General features: G+C 42.3%; 1 protein-coding gene across 2 annotated transcripts in view; it reads right to left on the bottom strand.

Annotated features, from left to right (window-relative positions):
* Positions 1-24211, bottom strand: part of prkn (parkin RBR E3 ubiquitin protein ligase) — a 423212-nt gene that overhangs the window by 198388 nt on the left and 200613 nt on the right. For both annotated transcript variants that reach the window (XM_007889436.2, XM_042332972.1), the window contains exon 5: positions 5467-5550. In XM_007889436.2, the coding sequence (XP_007887627.1) occupies positions 5467-5550 (84 nt within the window). The remainder of the gene's footprint in view (positions 1-5466; positions 5551-24211) is intronic.

Here is a 24211-nt window from a genome sequence, read left to right as displayed (position 1 = left end):
ACAACTTGTATTTATAGAGTGCCCTTCACATGAGGTAATACTTTGAAATGCTGAGCAATGGCGAACTTTGACTCAAGCTAGGGAGAAAGGGTAGGTGACCGTAGACGAAAATCCCTTCACCTGGCCCCCTTTCTCTCTGCTTGCAAAACCAGTCTAAAAATCACTCTCTGCAGAACCAGCTTCAACTAACTATGCCGTCCACCGTTTATCTTTCAGCCAGCTTGGGCTCCTGAAGACGAAAATCTTCAGGTGCAACTTGAAGGCAGAAGAGGGGGCAAAGTAGAGGGATTCAATTGCATAGGCAAACAGCCAGTAAAATATTTTGTGTTCTAATCAAATGAGTGTCGATTGTCCACTTGTTTGTTTAAATCATGCGATAAGCATGCGATTCATAAGTAAATGTCCTAATATTATCACCTAAGTATTGCAGTGATATCGTGCATGCAAGGACTGCTATTAGAAATCTCTCCACTATTCACCAACTGTGGGAAAATGACAATACTTATGTGATGTTAAGATATCTGCACAGGCATGGAAAATTGTTAACTCCACTCTGCCTTCCAACCTTATAATAATACAATAACCCTTGCATTTGATACAGCGCCTTATCATGTCTTCAAGGAGTCTCAAAGTGCTTCACAGAATATACTGCAAAGTCAATTGACTAATATTTTCTTGGTGAAACGCGACAGCCAATTGCACACAGCAGTTTTCCACAAACAGTCGTGGATTGAGTGACTATTACTATTATAAATTATTATTAGTATTTTTTTGAAAGGATTATTACCTCCAGATCCACCATTCGACTAACAACCACGTTCTTACTTACTGCTAGATAAACAGAGGCATGTAGAGTAAGGAAACTTGCCTAACGTTTCGCCCTGCCCGGGAATCGAAACCAAGTCCTCTGGCTTGTGGTAAGTGCTCTTAACACAAAGCCACAGGACTCGAGTCAGAGTGGCTGAAGGAAACAGGAGCTCCAACTTAAAAATTGTGTCTGAACGATCTGCAGCTGGGAAAATCCAGATTTTACACCATGAGGTGCCTCTGGAGACAAACTATTGTGTAAAAGTAACAGCAGCCAGATATCCCACTGCAACCGCATACAGGGATATTGAGCACCAGTCTAGTCAGGAACCAAACCACCAAGCCACCAAGTCAATTTTGGCATTCCTTTGCCAAGCATATCACCTTGGAGTCAACTCAGCTCCAAGGGAACTCTGCTCACCTCTCCCTCAGGGTAGATAGTTACACAACAACGTCTCCAGAAACTGGCTCAGCTCTGCAGACAAACTCATAATATAAAACTGGCTTCAGTATATGCATTCCCAGGAATGCAAAGAACAGAATGAAAGAAGTCATCTGTTTGGAGAGAAAACAACGAGATGGTAAACCCACTTCTTTTGCATGCAACCTTTGTGCACTTACTGTTATTTGCATACTTAATTGTGTTAACATGCTCGAAATAGCAGAGAAGGAATTTGAAATGAATTTTAAATTCAAGCCATGACCATGTTAGCTTCAACTTCTCAGTCTCACGTTTATGTTATTTAAAAATAAACTTCTGAAAATTAGTAAAACAATTGGGGAAGGGGGAGGGAAATAAGAAACATAGAAACTAATCAAAGGCATGGCTTTCCTTCTTGGCACTGTGGGTCAATCTGGGACCATAGGATGTATGTGGTGAAAGATTGCAAGAAAATATGAAAATAGAGACAGAGGAGTTAGAAAAAAAGAGGAAAACTAAAGTGTTTGCATCGTAGCACCATTCAAAAAGGGAAAGAAGTTTCTCCCGGTGTCCTGACCAACAATCCCCCAGATACAATGCAAAGAAAAACAGAAGTCGCTGGGAACACTCAGCAGGTTAGGCAGCATATGTGGAGAAAGGAAAGTGAGTCAACATTTCGGGTCCACAATCCTTCGTCAGAACTGACGAAGGCTTATATCCCTCAGATACAATGCTATTTTGGGGAACATTGGTGTGTGAAAACTCGTTGCCATGTTCACCTACAAGTTACAACAATTCACAGTAAATCCAGCCAAGCACATCAAGACATCCTCCAGACATGAAAATACAACGATTTCTAGAAATATGTTGAAACATCTCAAACCACTTAAGAGATTTCTATAACGTGCCGTGACTGTTTATTTGTAAATTAATGTAGCAGTCAATTTGAGCACAGCAATGTCTTACAAATAGCCATGAAGTGAATTAACAGTGGTCTCAGAGCTACAAACTGCACCAGGCTGATGGCCCTTAAATTAAAACAGGGCTAATGGGGAGTGCGGGAGAAAGACAATAGAATATCCTTCCTCCAGTAATGTTCTTCAATTAAACCAAACTAAATTTATTACCACACCAAAAGTTCAGGCCACAAATAAGCCTAATTGTCTGATCCAATGAATGCTCTTTGGCATCCAAGCTAATTCAGTGCATTTACCAGTTACAAGCTGTTCAATAAAGTAATTAGGTTTGGATCTGAATTTTATATTACAAGCATGAATTTGTGCAGTCTTCCATTCACAATTGTTTGGAGTCAAATTCCACAGCATGGAGAAAAGGAACATCAGAGAAATATTTAAGACTGCCTATCCATATTCAATGAAGAAAGGCAAAGAGGCCACAAAGCAGCTTTGATGAGACAAATACAAAATTGGACTTGGAGACATGCATTGTGTCTGAGCAATATTCCATTTAAAAATGCCTTTTTTGCTTTAGGTCTGTCAGGAGAAGAGTCTAATGGAACACAATTATATCGCACTGAGTTTGAACCAAGTGCCCTTTTCCAAGTGCCTCCAGCTAATTAGGAGATTGTATAACAGATATGAAAGAGACATGGTCCGCTTCTGGCTACCAGACTGATGCCAGGTGTGGGCTGAGTCACCACTGGTTCTTCATCATGGATGTTAAGCCACAGTACTCTCCAGCACACTAAATACATCAACTCTCACATGTGAAATAAGAAGAAGTTAATGCTAAAAGAGGGCAGCTAACAATCAACGGGCCATTTACAAATATGTATATTCAGACCACATTTATCATCTAACATTCCCCTATTTACTGAAATGTTCCTTTGGGTATACAGTTCAACTTGTATATTATTTTTAAGGAAAACAGGAGTTTCCCTTCTGTGTAAAGCAGAAACTATCATCATATTATAACGTTCAGTGTTCAGAGCATATTCAAACCAGGCAAATGAGTCTTCAGTTGCCAGGAAATTGTTGTCAATTCTCTTGTAAACAAGAAACACATTTGGTTCTTTCTAGTGTGTTACAAGCGGTATCTCACTACCGATGATTGACTATTTCAAACTGACTGTCAGTGCTTCACAAATCTCCTGTCTTTGTCTTTCTAATGATCCTGGGTAGAATTCATCCTGCAAAAATGTATTGTTTTTCAGTGCCTTTAGCTTAACTAATGTCAGAATCCCAGAGGTCATACTACATATGTTGGTCGTCGTATTTCAAATGTCCTCCCCTGTAAACACTTGCACAAAATAGTTAATATATTTATGAAGCAGTCATAGAATCATAGAATCTTACAGGACGGAAGAAGGCCATTCGGCCCATCATGACTGTGCCGGTTCTTTGAAAGAGCGACCAACTTGTCCCACTCTCCCACTCTTTCCCCATAACCTTGCAATTTTTTCCTTTTCAAGTATATATCCAATTCCCTTTTGAAAGTTACTATTAAATCCACTTCCACCATCCTTTCAGGAAGTGCAGAGGTTTCAATTTGTTTAATTTAATTGGTGCATGAGTACTTATTCCTTGTAAATATACTTTTACTTTGGAAACGCTCTCCATTCCTGTCATTTTCTCCAGGGATAGCATTGTGTTGATTTTATGTTAATACATTCTTCTTTACCATCATGTGTAGCTTGGTGGAGAAAAACACAAGAACCATAATTGTAGTATAAAGGAAGATACGGCCAACCAAAAAGTGTTTTGGTCCGACACTTGCAGAAACCAATCACTGTGCTTAGGAGTATTCAAACCAGACAGTGTTCCACAGATATATACCATCTACACATGAAAACGTCCATGCTTGGAATGGAATGCACGCTCTCCCTGGAGGGACTTTTACTACTTACCAGGGAGTCTTAGGCTCAAACTGTCAAGAGCCAAATAACAACAACAACTTGCATTTATATAGCACCCCTCACGCAAGGTAGAGTCCCAGAGTGCTTAAACCAAGGCTTGGGGACTCTATAAATGGGGTACAGCTAATATCTCACAGCTTGCCATTGAGAGCACTGTCTTGACAAGCTTCCTCTGCTTGTCCACCTTGGACCACTCTACCCATTAGGGATTCGGCTTGCAGGAGCTGACTGGAAATAATCCCTGCTCTGAATTATGTAATTTTGATAGAAATATCCTTATTTCACTATTTTATGCAAAATACTGATTTTTGACATTTTACGAGTTGACCTTTCTGGCATACCATGGTAACTTTTGGGACACCCTTTTGCAGCACCTGTTAGCAAAACAGAAATAAACAGAAGGAGATGTATTAGTGATTATGTTTTGTATTAAAATAATGTTTTATACTGGGACCTTTTGGGCCAGATAGACCACCATGGATGGTATTTTCCAGTCCTATATTGACAATGGGTGTCCAAAAGCCACCAGAAAAAGGAACTGTAGTTTAATTCAATCCAAATCAAGGGTGTGTTAGTAGATTCTTTATTTGTCAATCCAAACACTCATAAATCCACCACTCTAAAACCATACACTTTGTCCCACTCCTAATGTCCTTTTGTACTTCCTGCCCTTCTTCTTACTGACCCTTTTGTTAATTGTCAATTTACTCTTAAAGGAGCATCCACCAGGAACAACCACAGTGCAATAATAATAATCCTTGCATTTGATATAGCATGTAATTGAGGCATCTCAAAACTATATCAGTGCAAATTGATGTTGATCTTATAATGGTGTCGAATATGATTTTTTAAAACTTAGAATTATTATGCCACACGTGAAAGCTTTATTTGCTCTTGCATTCTGTTGTGTGTGTAATTGATGGCTGGGGAGTGTGACTGTGTTTGCCCCTATGTGCTGTGAAATTGGCAAAGCCCTGGAAGCAAGCCATCTGCTTTCTTGGTCGGGAAAGGAATAAAAAACCTGAAATTCTGCGAAATGTTAGCAAGTCAAATGATTTTGTCTTAAAATTTAAGATCACACAGAACTGTGGAAAATTCTTTGAACAGAACTGGTTTCCAGATTAAGACTGAAATTAAGATTTTTTTCACAATTCTATGCAATTTTAAATGTATTTTTTTTTACAGAGACGGATTTGGGCCAGAGGTCAAGAACACCAGGGGGAAAAATGGGAAAGGAAGAAAATAGCTCATGAATAAGAGTAACTCTCACCCTGAAAACTGCAAAACACAATTTAAAAAACAAGATTAAGCATTACCCACATTTGAAATGTTTGTGAATAATAAACTGAAATCCCAGACTTACAGCCACAGTTCCATCACAATCCTGTGCTTGACATACACCCATCAACCGGTTTCTAACCAGCACATCTTCCCAGCAGGATGGGTCCTAGAGAGAGGGGACAGGCACAATTCAATCAGATTGCTAATATTTCTAGGAGTGAAGGTAGCAATAAGCAACAGTTAACATGTGTACAAAATGAAGTCCATTAGCAGAGGTAGAGAACAAAAAGGAATGCAATCATTGAAAGCAGAAACTGTCTGGAAACCTTCTCATTTGCAGAAATACATAAATATAGATTCCTGCATGTAATAATAATAATAATAATAATCCTTGCATTTGATATAGCGCTTTTCACGTCGGGAGGACGTCCCAAAGCGCTTCACAGAACACACTGTAAAGTGAATTGACTGTATATTTGTGGGCAAACGCGGCAGCCAATTGCGCACAGCAATGTCCCACAAACAGTCGTAGATTGAAAATGACCAATTTATTATTGTTTTTGGTGTTGGAGGGATTATTATTAAGCTCTGTGTGGAGTAAGGAAACTTGCCCAAGGTTTCGCCCCGACTGGAATTGAACTCAGGTCTCTCGCTTGCAAAGCGAGTGCTCTAACCACTGAGCTGCAGGACTCCTGTACCTGAATGCGTCTCCCGCTGACTCCTCCCAGTGCTTCTCCCCCACTCCCTGAACTCCATGTGGGCACGGTTCTCATCTGACCTCCAGTCAGGGTCCTCCATTGATTTCAATCAAACTTCAAAAAAGTCAAATATGAGGCAGGCTTCCAAATGAAACTGCAAGGAGACCAGTACATGCAGGATTCTCTACTTGTGAATCTTATGAAGCCATAAGATGGCCGTTCAGTCCATTGTGTCTGTGCTGGTATATGAGACAAAGCTTCTATCAACAAAGCTAATCAGATCTTGAGCACATCTGATTACACGTTTAACAAAGTTACTGTAATTATTCACAGTTTATTACTAAAGCTATATTTGGAATCCATCACAATGGTTAGGCCCAAGTAGTCGGACTTCTATTATGCAGAGTTTCCCTGCAAAATACCGTCACCACATTTTACAGTAAATCCAGTAAAGAGCTTTGAGATGTCCTCCCGACATGAAAAGCAGTATGTCAAATGCAAAAATTATTTTCATTATTTACTCCAACCAAACAAAATTCAGTATACTGCTAACCAGCAGTACAATGTGCCTGTACATAAGGAACATGATTGAGTTGACGTCAGCTATTTAGCAATAACAGCGATCTGTCAGTCTTCCTGTAAGCCTTGGATCTGTGCTGCAGAGCTAAAAAAATCAATGTGTTGAGGAAACAATGTTAAAATACATCATTGGGTATATAAAAGGTTACATTTGAAAGCAAGAAAAAAAGTGACTAGATGACCTTTGCTGTGTCAATGCCAATGATTTATGAGGTGCAAAGGGGAAGGAGGAAGATGGCCAGAGAGGGTAATCTGTTATACTTAATACAAAAGGCAGGAAGTTAAAATTGACACTGTTGAAAGTGAGATTGTAATGTCCACAAGAGACAAAAACATGGATTATGGACTGTGGATGTATAGAACTGAAGCACTTTGATGTGAGTGCAGCAGAGACAAATAATTTACATTTATACAGCACTTTTCATGTAGGAAAATGTTTCAAGGAGCTTCAGATAGACAGGAAACACTGAGTAAGGTGAAAGAATGAAGGGGAAAGGTGACTGAAGGCATCGTTGAAGGGGCAGGTTTAGATGAGTTTCAAAGACAGAGAGATGGAGCTCCGGATTTAAGAAAGGAATACCAAAGAATAAGGACATAATAGCTGAAAGCTTTGATGGTGATGGAGTAGAAGGGGCACGAGACGTGAAACGAGCCCAAGGTCATGGAGCAAATATTATGGGCCAGAGAGTGAGGCCCGACAGGATTGGAAGCAAGAAGGCATCAGCAGGAATCAGGCAGGATGGCTTGGAGACAAAGCAATAACAATTCACCTCGGCAACTTCATAGATGCATATTAGGCAATACAAAAAATACAATACAAAATTACATTTGAGGAGGACAGTCAGGAGGACGTCCCAAGGCGCTGGACAGTCAGGGATTTGGAACCGAGCAGGGACAGTGGTATGGAGTTCCAAATGGTAGGGGCAGAAAAGCTGAAGGCCCGACCGCTGATTGTTGAGTGGGCCAAGCGGGGGACGTGGAGAAGGCTGGAGCCTTCGAGTGGAAGGGAGCGGACAGGTTGATATGGGATTAGCAGGTCACAGAGATAGGAAAGAGGAAGGCCATGGAGGGCCTCGAAGGCACAGATGAGGACTTTTACCTCTATCCTCTGAGAAATGGGAAGCCAGTGGAGCCGGGCAAGGGTGGGGGTGATAGGATCGTGGAGCCTGGTGTGGGAGAGGTCACAACCTGCAGAGTTCTGATCTGCAGCTTGCGGGGGGAAGGTCGATAAGCAGGGAGTTGGTGTAGTTGAGCCTGGATGTGATAAATGCGTAGATGAGAGTTTTGGCGGACTGAGGGGAGAGACAGTGGCAGAGAGGGGGGAAGGTAGACAGGACATGCACGGATGTGGGGAAGAAAGGACAATTGAGGGTCAAACAAGACGCCAAGGTTCTGGACTGGCTCAGTGAGGTAGAGTGTGCATCCATGGATGGTGATGCTGCCATTGCCTGAGATGTGGAAGTGCTAATGGGAGGCAATTAGGTGGGTCTCAGTCTTGTTGATGTTCAACTGTAGTGAGTTAGCTCTCATCCAGAACTTGATGTCTTCAATAGATTTATTGTATTGATTTACGCTATAATAGATTTTCTTTTGTATTCCTGTGTTGCTTTAATTGTTACTTTTAGTGAGTGTGTACAGTTATGGTGCATGGTACAGAACGTCCCTAGTGCACAGTTAAATCCTCAAATATTTTATTAATAAAGACATTCATTGCAAGTGACTTATGTTTGCAACCTTCACCAGTTATTTGTCCTAACTCACAGATTTTATCATGCTCTTTGATCTGATGAAGCAGAATGACAATTACTGGTAATATGGGATAACTGCACAGGGTTTCCAAATTATTTTACATGTAATTTATGATTTGAATGACAAATCTGCAAGAATTAGACTAATTGTTCAATTATCATAAATTTCTCATTTATATTCAAATCCATTATAAAGACAGGATGATAATATATAATTATATATAATATAATAACATATACAACAACAGCAACAGCTTGCATTTATAAAGTGCCCTTCACACAGGGTAGTGTCCCAGAGCGCTTACATATATGTAATAATTAATTATAATGTAACCAGACTCTAGCGACCACTTTCAGGGCAGTTTTTGGATACGTTGGATTATTCCTTAAATCGAGCCACGAGCAGTAGTAATTCACCGATTGTCAAAGTTTCTATTGGAGGATAGCTTTGAGCAGGTGAAACTGCAGTGACACAGAGAAAACATATTTTTGGAATAAGAATGTCAGCTATCATTTCTTCTCAACTCTCCAAACATTCCTCAGCACATTACACACAGGAGCAAAGCTTCAGTCAAATCACAGATACACATCTGGTTCATTTCACAAGTGGCTTCATAACCAATTTCCACTGCTGTATAATAAAGCGGGAAAAGTATGAACTTTAGGAGAATTATGCTCTAGACAGATATGAAAGCCTACTGCCTGAGACAATATTTTACAAGACCAAAAGGGAGGTACGGGTTTTCTTGTTTACTTGATCGAGTTTTCAAAAAAATACCTTTCCTACCATCTTCCTATCATAGAATCGGGTACCATGCAGCCCCATTATAACATGCTTCTTTATAGAGCAGATTCAGTTTGTAACACTGTTACAGTATCGACCCGAATCATGCATTCAGCCCATTCTCTTCCTGGTTTTCACACTAAAATGGCTGACTTCTGGGTCACCTCTCTCACTGTCAAACGCTCTGGGACGCTACCTTGCGCGAGGGGCGCTATATAAATGCAAGTTGTTATTGTTGTAGAGGAATGGATTATTGCAGAGGCAGCTTTATTCTGCATCCGATTTTGGAACGGTGCTTGTGCTGACTCTTGATGCTGCAGGTGGAAAGGAAAAGGTTTGAAACCCCCAGCACTGGCACGCTCATTTTGGTAAGCATATTTATCAGAACATTTTTTTAATTTGCATTATTCTGCAGTCTGCAGTGCCAAGGATGTTTTAAAAATTAAAATGTCTCATTTTCAACTTGTCCGTGTATGGGTGTCATAATCAGCCTTCTTCAGTTATGTTATTAAAAAAAGAATAGACCGCAGATTGCATTGTCTTGTACTTTGTATTTAGTCTTTAGATGCCACGGTTTGCAACGTTGCAAGTGCCAACAGGTCACAGCATAAATTACAACAAGACTGTTAGTGAGTCACGCTGTACAGCAGCTCAACTACTGTGCTTGTACGTACCTTTAGCACAGGAAGTGTCAATGCACATTGTTGCTTTTTTCAAGCTTTTGAAGTTTGTATGAGCACTATTCTAAGCCTTCCTACCTGCACGAGGCAAAGGGATTAACACCATAGAAGACAACAATTTTGGTTCCATTACGCTATTTTCCAATATTGGTTGGCAATTTTTTAAAAAAAAAGACAGATACAGAAAGCACCAAACAAAAAATAGAATTGTCTTCAATCGGGTCATCCTGGAAAATGCCTGTGCAGATAGACAAAAGCCTACATCTGCACAGTAATCTCTGTAGCACTGTCTGTGTGTGTGTGTGTGCATGCATGGGGGAGGAGGTGGGAGAAGCAATTTGTACACAAGATGTCACGAGTAGCAGTTCTCCTAAAATTGGTGCTAAGATATAAAAAGATGCAACCGTTGGTATTAAATAATGTGAGCAAGCAAAGCCTCTGGCTAGAATTAAACTCTAAACCATCTGTACAAGTACAGAAAGCTTATTAACTCAACTACTTAATTTTCTGAATTTACCTTGTAGCTGCAGTACAATTGTGATATTTGCTTCCTCCCCTCACAAAAATAAGTTGGTGCCATTATTTTAATAATTACACTCTAATGTATTGCCCACTCTGGATTTTATGAGAAACAACATGTTTATTCTTCCATATCTAACTCCCGAGAAGAAAATCGTTTCACTTGATCACTTGAATCAAATCCTACAACAATACAGCATCTTATCTGCCATACAATTTCTTAAAAGGAAATTGCCAAAGAAACCCACTCAACTTTACCAGGAATCCCTTCCATTTCCCTTTCACTGCCCTTTAAACATAATATTTGGGCTTTAATTCTGGACAACGGATCCTTCCTCCATGATAAAGTAGCCATTTGAATCAGCAGCCCCTGATTTTCTTAGTAGATAACTAGGGCCCTTCCTGCTTCATGGCTTTTTTTCCCTAAAAAATCAATCTAAGAGACAGTATTATAAATGATGCACTAAAAGATACTTGACTCATGGATTATCAGGTCATTGCTGTTGCCACTTCCTGGCAATGCATGCATGCTATATTCTGAAAGAGCCTCTGGCCTCATTTCCTGGGCATAGTGTGCATTTGCAGCACTCAGGAAGTGATGTTAGAAGTGCTTTCCTACAAATAGAATGCATGCAGGAAGTGAGGACCTGACAACCCAGAAGTCAGACACTTTTTAGGACACAAATCCAGCAAGTCAGCAACTGGAAGCTGGATGTTACATGCTTAAGCTGGGCCATAATCGCACCAACATAACAACCATTTGTATAGTCACCTTCAGGAGGATAGTGTCTTGAGTGCTTAACAGTGATGAGCTTGATGCCGAGCTGGGAAAGTGGGGAGGTAACCGTAGGCACAGTGAAAAAAGACGGTCTTCAGATGTGATCTGAAGACGGGCAAGGTAAGGTTAAGGCTGAGGGATTGAGGCAGAGTTCCAGGACATAGGGATTGAAAGCTGATAGAGCAGAGAGGACAAGGGTCGGATATAAGATCAATGAAGCTGAAAGGGGGCCGGTAGTGGAATGAAGTGTAAACAGATCAGAGAGGTAGGGCGGTGCTAGGATGTGAATTTATTTATGTGTGAGGATCTTGAAATCAATCCATTTTGCAATAGGGAGCCAGTGTGGCCTGGCAAGGCCTGGGGTGATAGGAGTGTGAAATTTGGTACGGAGAGAATCCAGGTGGTGGAGTTTTGAATCAGTTGGATTTTATGGCTGGTTGAGCTGGAGAGGCCAACAAGGAAAAAATTAGGTGAGGGGCGACAAACGTGTGAACACTCTTAAGTGAGGCCACACTTTACTGCGGGGGAGGGGAGGGAAGAATTGTAACAGGATTGCACTGTGTAATTTTTCAATTGTGATGTGAAAAAATTCAGACTACACCTTGGCTGCAACAGGATAATAGCAACGATGCAATAGATACACATCAATATCTCTACTGTGGATTAATGTGTGCTTGTCGTGAACACAGGGGGTTGTACTATATGTTTAGAGTTAAGTGCAGATTATGAATCTCAGGAGTTTGGTGCCGAAAAAAACCTGCGTGGCTGGACAAGGAGCTGAAAAGTTCCATAATCTCTCGAGTATATTGCAGAATATTTCATCAGATTTTACACCTTTCTATCTTAATTCAGTTATGAATGACACCACTGGAAGTGACAAGAACAAGGTAGGAACCATTTACAGCAACATCTCAAGTGATTTTTACCTACTTAGGTCATGGATCTTTGTGCTTCCTTGGGGAGTGAAGAGCCATTTCAGAATATGGTTGGGATTATTTCTGGTCAAAAGAGATAAGTGTTTAACATTAAGCTGTGTTCTAGCAATGGGGGTTGCAGGATTTCAGTAAAATATGCCAATTGGGTATGCTGTTAAAATATGAGAATATCTGTTATAACCAGCCTAGCTGCTGATTGCACACTAAATCTCCTCAAGTGGTATTTTGAAGTTGCTGGGGGGAGGGAAAGGGGTTAGGTTAGATGGGCAGAACAAAATGAAAAGTAAATACAAATGATCTAATGTGTAATAGATTTAAATAAATTCCTGATGGTTCACAAAGGTTCCCTGTTGAGAAGAACACACATTGTATTTCTGAAGTTTATTTGGTTAATTATTCTAAAATCAACAAGAATTAGTTGAAGATTCTTGCAATCAAAAGGTAAGATTCTATCAACGGAATCGAGACATCATCCTGCAGGTGTAGTGACTGTCTATTTTGTGGATGATCGTGACAGCCAATTTGTGTACAACAATGTCCCAAAAACAACTATCAAGTGAGTGACCAATTTTATTTGGAGGATTGTTGACCAGGGCAACAGGAAAATCTCTTCTTTTTCCGAATTGTACATTTAATATTCACCTGAACAGGCAGACGTCTCATCCAAAGGATGCATCTCCGACAATGTAGCAAACCACCAGCGGTGATTGGAATGTCAAAAGAGACAATTTGGGTTCCAAGTCACGATTTTGGGGCTTGAACCCACAACTTTCTGATTCAGAAGAGAAAGTGGTACCAACTGAGCCATGATGACATGACTTGAATGCATAATGTATCAATAGTTTTGATTTCTATAGTGGCTTTGAAGCTCTAATCAATGCAAATGATTTATGTTAATCTGATCATCAGAGACAACGTCCCGATTTAAAACAAGGTCACAAACTATCAATCCAAAAATGTTGGGGATGGGGAAATGACTTGTGAAGAATGAGAAATTCAAGGGAAAATATTCGCAGTCAATAAGAACAAACAGTTAAAAGTGCCTCTGAAGTTCATATATGTCACGTTGCCTATGATCCATTCAAAATTCAGAACCTGTTTTTGGTATATTGATATACTCAGTATGTAAAAATAGAACCAGTATTTAACCTCAGTACTGGTTCAATCTTCATCTCTTCTCAGATTCAGTCCCTGAACAAGATTGCTTTTCTTTACCTCTGCCACATTGCTCGCCTCCACCCCATCTCATGTAAAATGCCACCAAAATCCACACTTTTATAACATATTACCTTGATTTCTCAAATGCACTCCTCGCCATTTGCACTATCCACAAGATCCAGATCATTCAAAACATTTCCGCCCATATCCTAACAACAACAACAAGATTACATTTGTATAGCGTCTTTCACGTTGTGAAGACGTCCCAATGTGCTGGACAGTGACAGCATTTCAGACCCGAGCTGGGGTCAGGGGGGTGTAGGGAGGGGAGAGGAAGGGGGGTGGCCCAGGGCATGGTCGAAGAGGAAGGTTTTGAGGCGGGACTTGAAGGAGGCTAAGGAGGGGACGAGACGGAGTGATGGAGTTCGAGAGGTTGGGGGCAGAGTGGCTGAAGACTCTCCCGCCAATGGTGGGGCGGGTGGATCGGGGGACGTGGAGCAGGCCGGAGCCGGCTGAGTGGAGGGAGCAGGCGGGTTGGTAAGGGGTTAAGAGATCGCAGAGATAGGGTGGGGCGAGACCATTGAGGGCTTTGTAGGTGAGGACCAGGATCTTGAACTGGATCCTCTGAAGGATAGGGAGTCAGTGGAGTCGGGCGAGAGTGTGGGAGATGGGGTCACAGAGTTTGGTGTGGGAGAGGACACGGGTTGCAGAGTTCTGGATTATCTGCAGCCTGTGGAGGGAGGAGTTGGGAAGGCCAACAAGCAGGACATTTGCATAGTTGAGCCTGGAGGTGATGAAGGCATGAACAAGAGTTTCAGTGGCCTGAGGGGTGAGGTAGTGGTGGAGTCGGGCAATGTTACAGAGGTGAGGGAAGGCTGTGCCGGAGTGGCTTGGATGTGGGGAAGAAGACAGTTGAGGGTCGAACAAGACACCCAGGTTCCTGACTGGTTTGGTGAGTTGAAGTGTGCAACCATGGAGGTTGATGTTGCCAGAGCCTGAGGTGCTGAGGCACTGGTACGAGCCAATCAGGAGGGCCTCAGTCTTGTTCACATTCAACTGTAGGAAATTTGCCCTTATCCAGGACTTGATGTCCGACAGGCAGTCTGTCAGGACAGCAGTGGTCCTGGAGTTGAGGGTGGAGGCAGAAAAATAGAGTTGGGTGTCATCCGCATACATATGGAAGTTGACCCCATGTCTGCAGGTGATGTCACCAAACTCAGCAGATCAATCAGCTTTATCCTTGTTCGGCTGTGTTAGCTCCCTGCCTCCAAACGGGTTGCCTTGCAAGTCTTCACCCATATAAATAAATCCCTCTGTGACCTAACAATTCCATCTCTTTCACATCTGCTCGTATCCCACTCCTCTTCTCGTCTCTCCACTCAGCTAACACAGGCCTGCTATATGTCTGCTGCCCCACCATTAAATAATCTTCAGTCACTATGCCTCTAATCCCTGGAACTCTGCCTCCAACTTGCCCCCTTTCTGTCTTCAAATTCCACTTTAAACCCTGTCTCTTGAATCACATCCGTGGCTAACTTCTCCGTACCTTCTCCTTTACTCATCATCCGACCCAGCTACTATGAAATTATCCAAGACATTATCCTGTATGAAGGGTGCTTATAAATGTACATTGTTGCTTTTGTGTACATGCATTTACATTTATAATATATACACAGGATTAATTACATGCTGTTTGAGGCTTTACATTTAAACTTGTGACAGTGAATCTTAAACAACAACAACCATTTATATAGCGTCCCAGAGTGCTCGACAGTGGTGGAGCATGACACTGAGCCGGGGGGATGGGGGTGACTTTAGGCACACTCGAATAGGATGGTCTTCAGGCCCAACCTAAAGATGGGGAAGGAAGGGGCAAGGCGGAGGGATAGAGGAAGATTGTTTCAGAGTTTCGGGCGTAGTGGCTGAAAGCGCGGATATCAATCGTGGAACGGAGGGCACGAGGGACATGCAGAAGGCTGGAGCCAGTCGAGCAGAGGCAGCTGGTTGTGGGTTGAGTGGTAAGCAGGTTGGAAAGGTAGGGAGATACCAGGTATGAAGGGATTCGAAAACGAGAGTGAGGATCTTGAAATTGATCCGTTTGGACAACAACAACTGCTTGCATTTTTTTTAATAGCATCCTTCATGCAGGCTAGCATGTCAGAGTCCTTGAGTTGTAGGCAAGCAAACAATATGAGACAACATCTAAACTTACAATGACACTTAAGGCCTTGAAATCATTCCAGAATAGAATTGTTTTGTGCAACAGAAAGTGCACTTCCCAGCACATGTGGTGGGAAAATTACATTTGTATTAAATCTTGTCCGGATACACACTTCCCAGCAAACATGTTACTTGTGAGTGATTAGGAGTGACATCCTTGACAAAGTCGTCTTCGTCCTAGCCCAGGAATGCCTGAGGTGAATCGTATCACAACAACTGTGGTTGAAATAACTCAACAGGACCAGAATCTAACCTGACCCATACTGGCCTGTGCGACACAGTTGCACATGATTTACCATTGAATTTAGTTTACCTTTTGTGTCTATTTGTCTTCATTGCTTATTGTTTTTTTTTATCCCATCTTCTCTGCTTTTTCTCTGCTTTGCGCAATGCCCATCATGCTTCTTATATCCAATTTGCTTGTCAGTTCCTTTCTCATCCAATTTGCTTATCTGTCGCTCTTGCAGCAGCTCAGCCTCCCTCCTTTTGCTCTTCTTTCCAATCTGCATACATAAATATCTGCTTCCTTCTGCTTTCACAGCTAGAATTAAGGACTGGGACGCAGAGCTATAGAGCCTTCTTTTAATGTCTATTTTCACTATAAGGAATATCACAAGATGATGTTTATTTTCAATACAGAGAATAGCTCCGACTATGTCTGTTTTCAATATAGTGAATAATCCCAGAAATGTCTATGTGCAGAACAGGGAAAAGCCCTGGACACAGTACAATAAGAACCAGTTATTGGGGTTGTACAGCAGTGTATAGTGAATCATGATGTTATTTTGTGGTGGGAAAACCAGTATTAGCTTCCAATTCTATATTCCATTCAGTCATGCTATAAATCATTTCATCAATCCAGTGTAACTGTGAGAGTGAAAAGCAGTTTTATATGTGGGTTTGTATGAAGGTTGATTCAGCATTATTTGCATACTTGCCTCGATACAGGTGTACACCACTAAAGTTCAAGAATTTTGAAAGACGTACATGGAGCAAGCCGAGTGTGATTCCTGAAACCATCTCCTCCAGGCAATGTTAGATCTGTGGCTCCAGTAAATTTTGTGCTGTCCCCTTTATACTGCACATTTAGTACTGATCCACAGTCACGCATGCAGCATAAACACAGCATTTAGTAGTGGAAAGGCAACGAGGAGGCTTGACTGGCACTGAACTAATTGAGCTTGTAATTGAATGGAGTCACTGAACCTCAGCTCTCTATATATTCTACAACAGTTCCTCCATTATGAAGGGTATATCACTGCATTGGAGTTCTCAGCTTCAGATCAGAATAAATAATGAGACAAACGAAAGGGAGAAAGGTACGCGGCACGTGCGTACACACACACATTTTTACTTGGAAAATCTAAAGAGAAAAAACATTAATTCCAATCTTGTTTGCAGTAAAGAGGCTGCCAACCAGAGAAACATCCTGACACAACTCCAGTGAAAAAAAACTCCAAACACTATTGCCCCTGCCCTGGTTTCCAGGCAAATATATTAAGCCATGAAAGATTGCAGAGATTCCAATCTTGAGCAGGAAGAAAATGAAATAATCAGAGTAAGGAGGATTGTAGTGGTTCTACCATGTTCTTCATCAGGGCTGTGAATTTCTCTCATCAATGAAGTTGGACACATTCTACTTCAGGTGAGCAACTTAAACACAACCTAAACACCCACATGTAAATCAATCTATCTTCAATTCATCACTTCTTTCAAAGGCACAATAGATAACATACATCATAAATAATAATGCATTACTGGAACTTTTAACATTGGCTAAGTTATTCACAGATTTCAATTATGCTCCTGTAGGCACGAACTCTTGAATTATTACAGTATATAAGCAAAACAAAACTCTTGCTTGACTCCATACCAACTGAAATAGATGGAATGAACAGTGAATACAGTATAAATCTGAGCTGAACAAAGATCTCTGAAAGAGAAATCATCCTGGAGTCTGGCTAAGGAGAGCAGATTCAGATGGCATCTTAAAAGTTCTTAGATAATTCATTAATGTTATTGAAGAGATAGGTTCATAATCAGCTCTTTAATATCATAAAGCTGGCAAATGCACCAACTAGCAATGTGTTTGTAAGTGTGAGTGGAACTCACCTCAGCACGTAAAAATGGCATGAGGAGCATAAAAATCAGGCCTTCAGATTGGAACCACGTTACTGCTGGATTGGAAACTATAAATTGCTTCATTTCCAGCAGGAAATAAAGTGCCTTAGAAACTTAGCTTCTCTTGACGCAGCACAACAACTGACATTTACATAGCACTTTTCACGTAAAAGAATGTCTCAAAGCAGTTCACATAACCAGAATAATTTGAAATTAAGTGAGTGTTATGTAGTCAAATGTGACAGCTCATTTACGCCAGCAATATCTCACAAGCAACAATGACATGACTAATCAATTAATCTGATGAATTTGGATACAAAAAAGATACAATCCTAGATAGCTTTGAGAAACTTCAAAGTCTTTGAAAAGGTGAAAAGGAATATAAAATATTACAGCGCCACATCAAGCATACGGCGCTTGAGTGGTTCTTAATTTGAAGACTCATTTGACAAAGGGATGAGGATCTGAAATAAATAATAGTTATATATAATTTGACATGTAGTTCAGTAGTGGCTGCCTCCTCCTCCTCCTCCCACCCATGTCCCTTGGCCCACCCCACCCATGCCTCTTTCATCACCTTCTCCTCCTACTAAGGCTCCAACCATGACCCCCACTTCTATGCCCATCTCCCTACATTTCCCTATACTTTATGCCCATCTCTTCCACCTCTCTTTCCCCCACCATCACCCATTTGAACTAACCACCTGCTGCCTTGACCCCCTCCCCACCCAGCTTCTGATCACTCAACTCCCCCTCCTCTGCCCACAGCTGGCTGACCCAATCGACCAGTCCCTCTCCTCAGGCTCTGTCCCAACTCCCCCTCAAAACCGCTGTCATCACTCCTCTTAAAAAACCTACCCTCCATCCGTCCAGACTCACAAACGTCAGATCCATCTCAAACCTGCCCTTCCTGACCAAAGTTTTGGAACAAGTTGCCAATCATCTTCACTCACACCTCTCTCTCCACTCCCTACTCGAACCCATCCAGTCCAGTTTTCACCCTGCCCGCAACACAGAGACAATACTCATCAAAGTAATGAATGACATCATCCCTGTGACCAGGACTTCCTCTGCCTCCTTTTCCTTGACCTCTCTTCCACGTTCGACAGTCTATCACCCCCATCCTCCTCCACTGCCTCTCCTCCCTCATCCACCTTAGCGGATCCGCACTCACATGGTTCGAGTCCTACTTAACAAACAGGCAATAATACATCTTGGCAAATGTTTTTTCCTCCAGACCGAGCCGGGGGGAGGGGTGAGGTGGCCATCAGCACGATCGAAGAGGAAAGTTTTCAGGTGGGACTTGAAAGAGGGGAGAGAGGGGGCAAGGCGGAGGGATTGAGGGAGAGTGTTCCAGAGTTTTGGGTTGCAGTAGCCGAAAGCGCGACCTCTGATGGTGGGCTGGAGGGTGTGAGGGATGAGCAGGTTGCCGGTGCCAGTTGAGCGGAGTCGGCGGGTGGTGGATTGGGGAGGTCGGAGAGGTAGGGAGGTGTTAGGGAGCGAATTGATTTTATCCACTCCCTACACATGGGCAAAACAATGATGTTGACTCATTCCCAATGTTAGAAATATGAGCTAATAACTAGATAGAGTAAGGCATTTCAATTTGATAATAGGCATCTCAGTGGGTACTGTACAGTAAAATCCTTTGCTGACTGCTCTGATACCACATTTCACCCCAACTTGGCATTATCAACAAATTTAACTAGCTTAGAGAGTGTCTTTAAATTCAGGTGATAATGTATATAAGGAGGAATGCTGGTACAGAACCCTGAGGCACCCCACTTAATAGTTCCCCACATTTAGACTCAGCTTCCCTAACAATGACCCTTTGCTTCATTCTCTTCAGCCAATTCGAAATCCATGTCTATGCCTTGCATTTGATACCCTGATACCACAGTTTGTGAAGGAGTCTTTCATTTGGTACTTCTCCAAACACCTTTTGGTAGTTCACATACACTATATCGTATGGTTTCCTGCAGTCACTTTGGGCTGTCATCTCCTCAAAATTAAGTCTATGATGTTGGTTCGACAAGACAGATCCATTCTGAACCCATGTTCAGAAAGAAAGGAGATAGTAGTAACCTAGAAAACTACAGGTCATTTATCTTAATGAAGGTAGTGTGGAAGGTACTGGAGTCTTTCAATCTACTTATATTATAATAGGCAATACCCAAGCACCTGAGTACAATTTAAAACAACAATCTTGTATTTATGAAAGGAATGCTTGATAAAGATTGAATTTTTTTGAAGTAACAGAGAAAGTAGATAATGGAAATGAAGTGGACGTGGTGCATATTGACTTTCAGAAGGCCTTTGATAGGTGCCACACAAAGACTCGTGGATAAAAATCAGGGCATGGGAGAGTTTGCAGAATTGATTGACAGATCCCTGAGCATGGGGGAGGAGTGGGATAGAGATGGGAGGGCGACTAAAGGCACGATCGAAGAGGAGGTTCTTGAGACTGGCTTTGAAGGAGGCAAGGGAGGAAGCGAGGCGAAGGGAGTGGACAGGTTGGTAGGGAGTCAGCAAGTCAGAGAGGTAGGAGAGGGCAAGGCCAAGGATGGCCTTGAAAGTGAGGATGAGGATCTTGAATTTGATCCTCGATCCGAATCGATACAAGGATAACAACAACAATAACTTGCATTTATATAGCACCCCTCACACAGGGTAGCATCCCAGAGCGCTTGACAGTGGCAGAGCACAACGCTGAGGTGTGGGAGTGGAGAGGTGACCGTAGGCATGGTTGAAGAGGAAGATCTTCAGGCACGATCTGAAGATGGGGAAGGAAGGGGCAAGACAGAGGAAGAGTGTTCAAGAGTTTGAAAGCATAGTGGCTGAAAGTGTGGCCACTGATGGTGGAATGGAAGGCACGAGGGACATGCCGGAGGCCTAAACCAATCGCGTGGAGGCAGCAGAGCGTTGGGGAGCAGGGAGGTGCCAGGGCATGAAAGGATTTCAAAACGATTGTGAGGATCTTGAAATCGATCCGTTCAGCAATAAGGCACCACTTGGAGCCTGGCAAGAACTGGTGTGATGGGGGTACGGAGTTTAATTCGGGTGCTTATGCGTGCGGTGGAATTTTGGATCACCTGTATTTTGTGGATGGTGGAGCTGGGGAGACCGCTGGGGAGGGCATTTGAATAGTCGAGGCGGGAGATGCCAAACACATGGATGAGTGTTTCGGCTGCATCTGGGATAAGATATGGTCAGAGGCGGATAATGTGGCGGAGGTGGAGGAAGATGGTCCTGGTCGGGGACTGGAAGTGGGAAGGAAGGACAGCTGTGGGTCAAACCTGATGCCTAGGTTGTCGGTTCGGTGAGTCTGAGGAATAGACCTGGAAGGTTGAGGGGGTCAGATGTGGAGAGAAAAAAAGGATTCTTGGAAAAGTTGTCTCATCGAGTTCGGATGGGTCAACTGATATTAAGTTGCACTTCTCTATCAGATTTTACTGTCCGTATAATACAGTACCCATCTTAAAACAGGAGTTTCCATTTTGTATTTTCTACGTCTAAATGCCAAGGTAATTTTAGGAATGAGCACCCCACCTTCGAGCAGATCTCTGTGTAGACGGACACTGACTGCAAGTGGATTGCAAGCAAGCCAACTCTGTGGTAAAATTCAGATCACTTTGAGAAGAAAATGAACAGGTTACAATAATTAATTAGAGATCATTGCAGGGCCATAGAAGGAAACACGATAATTTTAAAGGCCTAATATTTAATTTCCTCTAAACTGTTGAGGTAAAATATATTGTTTTTGCTTGATAACACGCTTACCTACTGAGGTGATATATTAGATTATGAATCATGCTCCCCCCCAAAAAAAAAAACCCTGTACTTAGCAGATTTGGATATTTTACAAACAGCCAGAGAATATGGATTAAATTTACAGGCGCCTTGTTTGAAAGTGTATTTAAAGGTCACAGTACTTCATTTTATTCTGTTGAACAAAATACACTACAGCTGAATGTAAATGATTTACGAACATGCTATGAATAATTCATGAACGCTTTTCCTCACAGCAAGCTAATGCTTCCTTCATGGTGAAGTCAACAGTTCCATCCATGGGGATTTGAAATAACAAAGATTGTCAGAATGCAGGATACGTTGTGTTTTTTTTAAACATATATTACTTATGGTATTAGTACAAATGGAATTGGATGACTTCTATTATTTTTGATATAAATGTCAGTCATCTTTTGTTTATTTCCAATTTCCCCCAGTTAGGTATCCTTTGCTGACGCCCAATGTCAACGTTTGTCCTTCAGTGGGACAGTAAACCTGACAAATGTTCCTCTGTGCACATTGAGCAGATACGCTTGTGCAGGACATAACCAAATCAATCTGTATTCTTCCTTCTTTCTCCCCACCCAAAGTTGCGAAATACAGCTACAGATCAATTTTAGGACTTGTATATGACAGAGTGTTTATATGTTAAAAAAGGAAGTAAATTGCAATCAGTCACTTGTCATGACCCTAAGCCTACATAATAGTAATAATCTTTGCATTTGATATAGCACCTTTTTGCATCGTTGAGATATCTCAAAGTGCTTCACAGAGTATACTATAAAGTAAATTGACTGTGTATTTTGTGCACAAGATCTTGCTACCTACTCTTCTCTTCTGTCTGCCTGCCTCCTAGAGCATACAACCGCTGCAAAAGTAAAGGTGCATGGCCTTCGGAGGACTTTGCTCCCATCTATAGGACCATCTTAATAGGTGATACATAAGCAGAAACTCTAACACATAGTTTGGTGCCCTCACCACACACCGAACATGCAGGACAAACGATAGGCCTGATATCCCCAGTTAATAATAATAATCCTTGCATTTGATATCGCGCTTTTCACACCTTCTAGACGTCCCAAAGCGCTTCACAGAATATACTGTAAAGTGAATTGACTGTATATTTGTGGGCGAACGCGGCAGCCAATTGCGCACAGCAATGTCCCACAAACAGTCGTAGATTGAAAATGACCAATTTATTATTGTTTTTTTGAAGGGATTATTATAAGGCGTGTGGGGTAAGGAAACTTGCCCAAGGTTTCGCCCTGCCTGGGATTGAACTCAGGTCTCTCGCTTGCAAAGCGAATGCTCTAACCACTGAGCTATAGGACTCCAGTTATTCAAACATCATTACAGTTTGGATATCGTGAGATGTCCTGTACCAGATTGGCCAGTTTGACTGGGTTCAGTTCTTGGAGCAATCGGTTCTGCAGTTATTTTACTCACTACACTGGTCAGAAATCAGCTCCCTTCCTTGCAGCTGAAGGTATAGCTGCTCACAGGCTCTGAGTTCTCCAAAGACAAATATGAACAGTACTGTAATCAGAAACTGGAGGCAGCGCTCGGCTCCTCTATGCTAGACGTGCCCACTTCATCCAGTTTTACCTTATGGAGAATCCTTCAAATAATCTCAATTATTAATAATGTCCCAAACTTCAGCTGACACTACATAACAACCACAACTTGCATTTATATAGCACCCCTCACGTAGGGTAGCGGCCCAGAATGCTTGACATCGAGCAGGGGGGAGCGTGGGATGACTAAGCATGGTCAAAGAGGAAGGTCTTCAGCTGTGATCTGAAGATGGGGAAGGAAAGGGCAAGGCGGAGGGATAGAGGAAGAGTGTTCCAGAGTTTCGGGGCATAGTGGCTGAAAGTGCTGCCACCGATGGTGGAACGGAGGGCACGAGCGACGTGCAGGAGGCCGGAGCCAGTCGAGCGGAGGCAGCGAGATGGGGAGTAAGCAGGTCAAACGTAGGGAGGTACCAAGGCATCAAGGATTTGAAAGCTTGTGTGAAGATCTTGAAATCGACCCGTTCAGTGACAGGGAGGCAGTGGAGCCTGGCTAGAACTGGTGTGATCGGGGTATGGAGTTTAGTGCAGGTGAGTCTGCAGGTGGTGGAGTTTTGGATCAGCTGGATCCTATGCATGGTAGGGCTGGGGAGACCGGCAAAGAGGGCACTTGAAAAGTCGAGTTGGGAGGTGACAAATGCATGGACCAGTGTTTCGGCTGTGTCAGGTATAAGATACAGTCGGACGTGGTCAATGTGTCGGAGGTGGAGGAAGGCGTTCCTGGTCAGGGACTGGATGTAGGAAGAAAGGACAGCTGTGAGTCGAATCTAAGTTGTGTACCAGTTCGGTGAGTCTGAGGGATAGGCCGGGGAGGTCAGAACCGCAGGACAGAAGATGTTGACAGGAGCCAAGGAGTATGACTTCAGTCCTGTCACCGTTTAGTTGCAAGAAGTTTGCCGACAGAACATCGATGGACCTAGAATCGCAGCTGGAGGAGAATTTATGTGTCACCTGCATATATGTGGAAGTTTACTCCATGTCTGCGGATGACTTCGCCAAGAGGGTGAATGTAGATGAGGAAGAAGAGGGGGCCAAGGATGGAGCCCTGGGGTACACCACAGGTGCCCGAGTGGAGTCAGGAGGAGAAACCATTTAAAAAGACAATAAAGTTTGTGTATGAAAATTAGATAAAGTTTTAAGAAGTAGTTTACTCCATGTATGCACTCAATTATTCAAAACACTACTTATTTTTACAATAATTGTGAAATCAAATCATAACTGTGATCACTACTAGGTAACTATATTGA

Source organism: Callorhinchus milii, unplaced genomic scaffold, assembly GCF_018977255.1.
Source record: "Callorhinchus milii isolate IMCB2004 unplaced genomic scaffold, IMCB_Cmil_1.0 Scaffold3, whole genome shotgun sequence".
NCBI classification, from domain to species: Eukaryota; Metazoa; Chordata; class Chondrichthyes; order Chimaeriformes; family Callorhinchidae; genus Callorhinchus; species Callorhinchus milii.
This window is presented reverse-complemented; position numbering and strand designations above follow the sequence as displayed.